This window comes from Gymnoscopelus braueri, assembly GCF_963280865.1.
Source record: "Gymnoscopelus braueri genome assembly, chromosome: 12".
NCBI lineage: Eukaryota > Metazoa > Chordata > Actinopteri > Myctophiformes > Myctophidae > Gymnoscopelus > Gymnoscopelus braueri.
Genome location: NC_137614.1, coordinates 27,567,442 through 27,575,848, shown reverse-complemented (window position 1 = coordinate 27,575,848; position 8,407 = coordinate 27,567,442). Strand labels below are relative to the sequence as shown.

The 8,407-nt window shown below is 41.8% G+C and overlaps 1 protein-coding gene across 1 annotated transcript in view; it reads right to left on the bottom strand.

Annotated features, from left to right (window-relative positions):
- jph2 (junctophilin 2) overlaps positions 1-6,998 on the bottom strand; it is a 19,363-nt gene extending 12,365 nt beyond the window's left edge. The window contains exons 1-2 of the mRNA XM_080445468.1: positions 6,104-6,998; positions 3,645-4,449 (exon numbers count right to left, since the gene is read on the bottom strand). Of these exons, the coding sequence (XP_080301594.1) occupies positions 3,645-4,449; positions 6,104-6,482 (1,184 nt within the window). The 5' untranslated portion in view covers positions 6,483-6,998. The remainder of the gene's footprint in view (positions 1-3,644; positions 4,450-6,103) is intronic.
- Between the last annotated feature and the right edge of the window lie 1,409 nt (positions 6,999-8,407).

Here is an 8,407-nt window from a genome sequence, read left to right as displayed (position 1 = left end):
TCTATAAAGAAATTAATGGTTTGCGCTACATCATGCACCATCCAGACCTCTCAGGTTTTCTGGAACAGATTCAAAACTAAAGGTGGAGAGGCAGAGTTTTGTTCTTTTAAATGAAAGCGGAAGGCTTTAATGTTTGCTGCTGACTTTTACTGAGTTTTTTTTTATTTTTTATATTAACTTATTCTTATGCTCCATTCTTCTAACTCTTTAATAACAATTGTTATTTTATGATATATTCAAATGTCCTTTATGTTGTTTGTGTTAGTGTTTTGAGTAAAGAAATTTGAATTGCCTTGTTGAAATTTGCTATAAAAAATAAACTTGCCTTGCCTTGCATGTACAACTACTTCAACCAGTTCCAACTACTGGAATGAAAAGGCATAGCATAACTAGCTTTTGAAGCAGAATTAAGTCTCAATTCAAAGGGACTGTTTGATGCCCTGTTGCAGCTGAGGGGCGAGTAACAGTTGGCGTGGTGTGAAGGTACTATGTAAACAAGAGCCCCTGTCATTCAGCATGAAATTAAGAATGTGAGAGTGTGTGTGTGTGTGTGTGTGTGTGTGTGTGTGTGTGTGTGTGTGTGTGTGTGTGTGTGTGTGTGTGTGTGTGTGTGTGTGTGTGTGTGTGTGTGTGTGTGTGTGTGTGTGTGTGAACAGGCAGGAAAGAAAAGGCTGGGAGGTGGGGAAGATAATCAGCTGTTGCATTCTCCTGTGATTGTGATAGCTAGCAACAGTGTGCCTGTCCTTATTTAGTCAGGGCTCCTCTGTGACACATAATGGCCCCTGTCTGTGAGTCATTTACACCCACTGCTGGCCACACAGGGCCCTCCAGATGCCCCGGGCCCACGCAACTAAACAGTGTCCACGACCACGAACAAAAACACACCAAACGCCAGGGAGCAGTCAAAGCTAACAGCTGACCAGGGAAGACATGGGTCCCAGGTCCGGTGTCCCAGTGGACAGGTTGTACGTGCTATTTATAAACCCTGACTGCATCTCCAGAGGCCAGGAATAAGAACAAGCATCTCTCTTTGACGTAAGCGGGGAAAAGAACTGCTTACCTGGCTGTAACTGTGCTTCTTTTACATAACAAAGGATATCAATGTATAAGTGCAGGACATCTAGTTAAATAGCGCCTTTGATGCCATTCAGTCAGGCTTACAGGGTTTATGAGCACTATGCAACATTACTATAGTTTTTATACATGACAGCCAGCCTGGTTTATACTTTATCGTACAATGAAAATAGCCGATATACAAGCTCGGCTTGTATATTGTACAGAGCATAATTTAAAGCTTTAGGTGTGGTATATCTATCATGAAAATTGATAGATATACAGGTGTAGGTTTTAAGTAAAGGGCACAAAGGTGTTGCTGAAAGTATTTCCTATAAATGCTGTTTGTTTTTAATGTTGGCTGGGTACATAGATTCAACCAAATGCCTATTCAAGGGCTCTCATGGGTTGGAGGGTGAAGACAGAGTCGTGGAAATGATGTAGGTGCTTGCTTGCGCTTGACACCATTACAAAATAACAGTGGTCCATAACTCTTATAATACTGCTTCTCCCCATGCAAAAATATTTAGACTTCAATCTGTCCAGGGACAGGATCTGCAGTCCATCAGTGTGAGCCTCCCTACTATAAACACTAGGCTTATTTCAGGTGCTGAGGATTAGTGTTGATAAAAACACTACCGCCTTGTAAGGCCATAGTAAAACCCCAAGGGGCACATGTCATATCTTTCGCCCTGTACAACTTTGATGCACAGTGCAGTCAAAATGTCGCCCTTGGAAAAAAACATAAAGACGCAAAAAACACATTCTGTAGTTACCGTATATGCTAGATTTGAGTTCAGATTGAAGTCTAACAAGGAGTAGCAAATACAACGCCCTGCGGATACAATTAAGTCAAATTATTCAATTATTTAAGTCAAACTGATATGTGGTTTTCATTCACACAAACCTGTAGCATCTTATGTAATCATGAACAAATGCTTAAAGGACCTTACAGGTGTCTGTACATACTGTACCATTGTCTAGTTACAATATCGGGCACATATTTTACATACAGTAGCGTTTTTCCTAAATTACTTTCTTTTTTAGATCTCTGGTGTGTTTACATTTGCTCCTAATTAAATGCCATTCACTGTCATTCATGTTGAAAAGGGATGGAAAAACAATCTATGAGACTTGAAAATTGATAAAAACTATGATGCCATTTACTGTACTTTGACTATAATAACTGTATTACTTCAATTTGATATGAAATCTCTTCCTCATTCCATGCAAGAAGCAGTTTTTGGGTCCACTTGTGATTGATAGCTTGAATGGCAGACGGCAAAGTATACTAGAGGTCAATGATTGGCTCAAAGTTTCACCTGAGAACGTGTGCGAACTTGTCAACAGGAAAGTGTAAAAGTGAGTAGCTAGTTTATGTGCATTGGCAGTCGGACTCGGAAATGACATAGAAATAGAGGATGCGCTTGTTATTGAGCCCAGCAAGCCGAAATTGAGAGCCACTTGAACTTGACATTACTAACTACACCTACTGGGAGTTAATAACAAGTGAATTCTAGCATGGAAAGCAAAACAGATTTCATATATCATAGCATGAATTTGAATTTGAAGGGTTTTTAGTAGAGTACTCCAGTAACGATAGTGAGAGTAACCTGCAACGATAGCTTAGTTTTCACAAGGGCAAATTACCTACTGTATGCCTACTAACTCTGAAGTCTCACAGTGTTTATCCACATCTTTTCCACAACAATGGCAGTGATTGGTGTTCAGTAAGGAGCAAATGTGAACACACGAGAGAACTACAATAGAAAGCAATAGAAATTAGGGAAACCATTATGTAGTTGATGTTGTAAATGGACATTGGACATAATAAAGGAACATCCGCACTCTCTTCAGTTATGTTCTTGGTTTATTCTTTAAGGATGAACAGCCGCAGCAGACATGTCTATCTAGAGAAACGGACACGTTTCGGCACGTCGGCCTTCCTCAGCGTTTCAAACGGACATAAATGGACATTGACAATTATGTTTTGTATATGTTTAGTTAAGTTCTCCTACTCATTTACTCTACTTCTATTAATTTCTTCTGTTGTGTCCTAAGGTATACTAAGGAATCCATCCATTACTACATAATGGGCATTCGCTGCTGTGGAAGAGCTTGCATTACGGCCTACAGGGTCCATACCAACAACTTGCTCCATTGAACTTCACTGTAATTTATGTGTGCATTATCTAACACCCTTCCCTGACAGTGTATTACTCATGTATAAATGAACCCATACAGGAAATTCTCTACACTCTCAGAGTTAGATTAACACTCCGGGTTTTACTGTGATATACAGTACAGTGCTACAAAGCAGTACAGATAAATGACTCCCTTCAACTTAGTGTTCTATATACTGTAGGAACTATCAGGACAACAGTGAAATGTTTTTTTTCTTGCTGTGGCTCAATGGTTTTCTTTTAGTACCATTACTGGCTGACCATTCACATTCCTACCAACATTGTCTGTCTTCCTCAGTCTTGTGCACAGCTTCCAATAAGCAGCTGCTTTGAGAAAACATTCAAAACAGCAGCAACACTTAATGAAACCAAATGTTCTAATATCAATGCTTATGCGGCCATCCTTACCTGGAGGCAGCAATCTCAGCCTTTTGCTTAGCGATGGCTGCAGCCCTCTGTGCGCCCTCCACCCCGCGCTCCACCTTATGCTTAATTTTGTTTCCCTTCAACTGGATCATCCTCTTCTTCATGGCCTTCACCAGCATGTTGTTCATGTACTTGCCCTCCTCCTTCCCTCCCTCAGCGAAGATGGTGCAGCCATACCCGTGTCGCTGGTTGTCCAGCCACTCGCCCTCGTACTTCAGCCCACTGGACCGTTCACTTATTCCATATCCCGAGCGCTTGTCGTTCTTCCACTCGCCCATGTAGACCTCTGTGGTGGTGGCATCGATGTCAGCCTCCACCATGGGGAATTCATCGGCTCCGGCCAGGCTCCCGTCTCCGCTGATGGTGGAGTTGGTCTCACTGGCGTTGGAGCTCATGGCCGAATCACTCCTGAGGAAGCTAAGCTTACTCTTCTGGCTGGACAGTGAGGTGCGAGAGTCCGACTTCTTCAGCTTGCCCAGGAGGTTGGCCCTTTGAAAAATGCCTTTCTTCTTCGGTTTGACAGCATCCGGGTCTACCTGAAGGGTGAGGGCGAAGCCACCACGGGACGGTCCAAGGTGTGTGGGGGTGGTGACGGGTGTCTCATCGCCTGAGGTGGTGATGATGGGGGGGTCCTGCTGCAGAATGGTACCATTACTGTGCTCGCTGCGAAGAGAGGTCAGGGAGGTACGGAGAGGAGAGCGGACCACTGCTGCCATGCCATAGGGCACACTTTGACGAACGCCATAGCCATGCCGCATCCCACCAGTAAACTGGCCCTGGAAAGTGCCTGAATTGACAATGTAAAAACATTTTATTCATCTTTTATGCTGCTTCTTTCCTTTCCATTTCTATCCTTTCCTTTCCAGTTCATATACAAAAGGATTCAAACTCAGATATGCAAGCTTTGCTGTTCATACTAAATTTCAACAAAAACTAGGCAACCATGGTTGCTTTGTTATTGTATTGAAATGTCATAGCTGTATCTAATGTGCCAGGACTGGCTTACAGACTGAGTTATTTGTGATCCCCAGTCCACCAAACCTCATCATGTGGCCCTGTTCTCATGCTATAATGGACACGTGTTTGGACCCAGTGACAGGCAGAGGGACGTCAGGCCAGGAGGGCACAGGCCTGCTGCCATGTTGTGCTATTATTACACCCTGACATCTATCCTATCACCACACCCCCTCTTCTATACAACTATGATGAAGTGATGATGGGGCTGAAAGCTGATGAGTCAGCTGTTGAGCAGGGCAGCACTGCCTCTGTACAAACTAGAACCATTACGATCAATTGAACTGGCCCAACTTATGAACACTGTCAAATATGGGAACTGGGGAGATAAGCAAGGACCAGGATAGGCTTCCAGAGAAAAATTAAAGGAACTATTAAAGGTTTTCTGTAAGTGGTTGTGATTAACAACTTGAATAACTATGTCTCGAAATTATTGGCTCAAAATAGTGCTGCACTATTCTAGTGATTTTGACATGGCATATATTTCATTTTCATCTTCATGCTATACAAATAAACTTGCATTGCCTTGCCTTGCCTTAGTAAAAACCCACATGATAGGCTAAATTATATAAATATCTAACTACTATTATGCAATGACTGCTTATTAGGAAGAAAGCAATTTAATTAATTTTGGCCCTCTAAACTACATAGAAGTTGATGTGAGCTAGCCATAGAGTCTAAAGATACAACTTGACTGACAGCAACAGTTCTTTTGGCTACAAATATATCATACTGTAAGGATTACAATGTAAGCCCTAGAGGCGAAGCACCTCTTATAATATAGGAAGTATGACATGCTATGATGTTGGCATCGTCAGGGTTCCCTCCTCACTGGTTTGGTATTAGGTTCCGTGCCATAAAGACCATATGGACAGTTGGACACATTTCTCAGTGGTCAGTGCATGCTTGAGGTAGGCTAACGGATACAGGATAGGTGGGCACTAGGGACATCTGGGCACCTCGATGTAAAATTGGTTATTTTGTCGAAAATGTAAAACAAATTAATGTTTGAAAAATGGTCTTAAGTAGTCTATGATGTGAACATGCATCAACTTAGGTTTTGTAGCAATTTGTAGCAATTGTAGAAATATTAGACCTAAATTGAAGAATGTTTAAGCATGTTCTATCATATATACTTTACTTTACTTTACTTTACTTTACTCAAATATTTATTTATTTTTGGACAAAATAGCCAATTTTGCATCGACGTGCCCAGGTGTCCCTATAGTGCCCACTGCCCACATATCCTGTTACCAGGCTAACTATACAAGTAATGTTACAATATCAGAAATAGCACATTAAGAAGGTGGTCTTGTATAACAATTTGCCCACTCTCAAAGTCAACCTATCGTGCTGCAATATCGTGTTCATTATCACTTTAGCCTACTAAGTAAAATAGACCATGATAGAAAAGAAGAATCTCTTACCTCCATCAGCATAGGTCTCTGTGCCATATCCATCCTGAAGTCCATTATTCCACGTTCCTTCATACTTTGCTCCACTGCCAAAATTAAGACGCGAGCCATATCTCCCTTTGAAGCCATGAGTCCATTCTCCTTTGTACATCCAGTGTCCCTTGGTTTCCAGTCCCAGACCATGACGCTTCCCCTGCGCCCAGTACCCTTCATAGGTGTTTCCACTGGGCCAGGTGTAAATTCCCACCACCTCGAACCCGTAGTTCCAGGAGCCGGAGAACTCTCCCTGCCCTTTAGGTCCGGTGCAGATCCCATGGCCATGGGCTTTGCCCCCCTCCCAGCCGCCACAGTACGCTCCACCGTCGTCAAACTCAAAGCGACCTCCACTCATGCCTACACTTTACTGCAGCCAGAGGCACTGACTGAACTTGTCAAAAAGTAATATTTTTTTTCTATCTCGATAAATATATATGCCTTAATCTCCACCGGTCTGAGTTCACCTTCACCTGACATCAAAAAACATTTGAGATCATATCCTTGGCACTGTGGTTGTGATGATTTCTTCGTTTCAAAATGATTTGCTTCAGTCTAGACTCTTTGCAGAAAGTTGAAGGCGTATCGCGCATAATTAGTAGCCTATATAATTCTTGATCGCCTCTGGTCTTTAAATGACTCCTGTCCCCGTCGTGGATTCGTCGATTTCAGTAATTTATGCCACTCTCTTAACGGGTTTCTTTCTTGCTGAATGGGTTGAAATATTAATTTCCCTGTTTCCCTTAATTAAACTGTTTATTCTATGTTTTATCTTGACAAGCCAGTGATCTTAAATGGCTTTCAAGGTGGCCATAGAATAGCCCCTGGCTTTCCCCTTTCCCTGCCACCCCTCGCTCAGCTATCTCCTGACAGTTGGTGCTGTTGTTGGAATTTTTTCACCAGACCTAACAAGGCGACCAGTCCCCACACACACCGTTCCAAAAATACAACCCAATCCTTACTCTGCTGCCTGCAAGGAGCAATGGCAGAGTCTTGCCACTTCGTGGTTGGTGTGTGCATGCCAGTTAGGAATACTCTAATTCGCTAATTATAGTGTTTAATTAAAAGTCTGTAGCTTTATCTTTCTGGCCGCCACTTTAAACCCATCAGCCTCGTAGCGCAATATTTAGCCAAGGTTATGCATGAAGAATTCCTAAATGAAATAGACCTGCATTTGAACGTTTGTCTTTATAGGCTACTTCTTGGGACTCAAACGGGTCAACCTTAATTTATCCCTCATAATATTGGGATATAAGTAGGCCTACTGTTCATTTACAAATGCTTTATTAAATCTTATCTCAGGTTTGCAGGCCATCTCTTTAGTGTCGCACCCTCTACTGGTAAATGTCAATTATTGCAACACCCTTGGAATATAATTGTCTAGCAAAATTGCTTTCAGCTGCTTTCAGTTGTAGCTAAATATTGGCCGTAGTCCTACACATAGGCCACCCTAACAAAATGTAATAGACTATTTTATTATTTTGTCAATTATTTTTTTTAATTTTCCTTCGAATTTGAGATCAGCTAGATTCAACCACCACTCAAGAGCGATTTTGCAAAAAAATAATCTCTCGGCTCTTATCCTTTAGTAGGCTTTGCTGATTACTGGCACATATCGTGCTTTTTGCAGCCTGTTGATGCGTTCAAATGAGAAGTCAGAAACCCTTGGAGCATCAGACCTGTCTCATTATAAGGAGCAGGTTGACCATACAGAAAAACATGCATCCGTGTCCCTCCCTATAGACTTAGTAGAACTACACTCATATAGGAAGTAGGCTACAGTGAGTGACATCCACGGCGCATGTTTGTGCGCCTATCATGTGATGTAATAGGTTTCACATTGATTTGATTATACCCGCATGCAACACTGCATAGTGATACGCTGTTTATCTTACGTAGGACTATTATTTATTTTAAACCTTTCTTACAGTGGTCATCACCATGCTGGCTTGTGGTGGACATTTTTGTAAAACATTTTGCCATGGACATATAAAATGAGTGCACAATAGTATTACCAGAAACACATAAAGAGCAAGCTCAGAAGGACCATAGCAGGTCTGTAACTCTGACAGTGTACAAATAGGGGGTCCTCCTTGCAAATAAAACATTTGAGAACCACTAGGACTCCTATTTTGCCATATATTCTGAAGAAAACCTGGAGACTTGACATACAGTAATTGGGTCTTGTGATCAAAATAAGAACATTATAATGGTGTGTAAAAAATAAAATCCAAAATTTGACACGGACAAGACCAAGTCTTTGCCAGGGACACATTTGTCCGT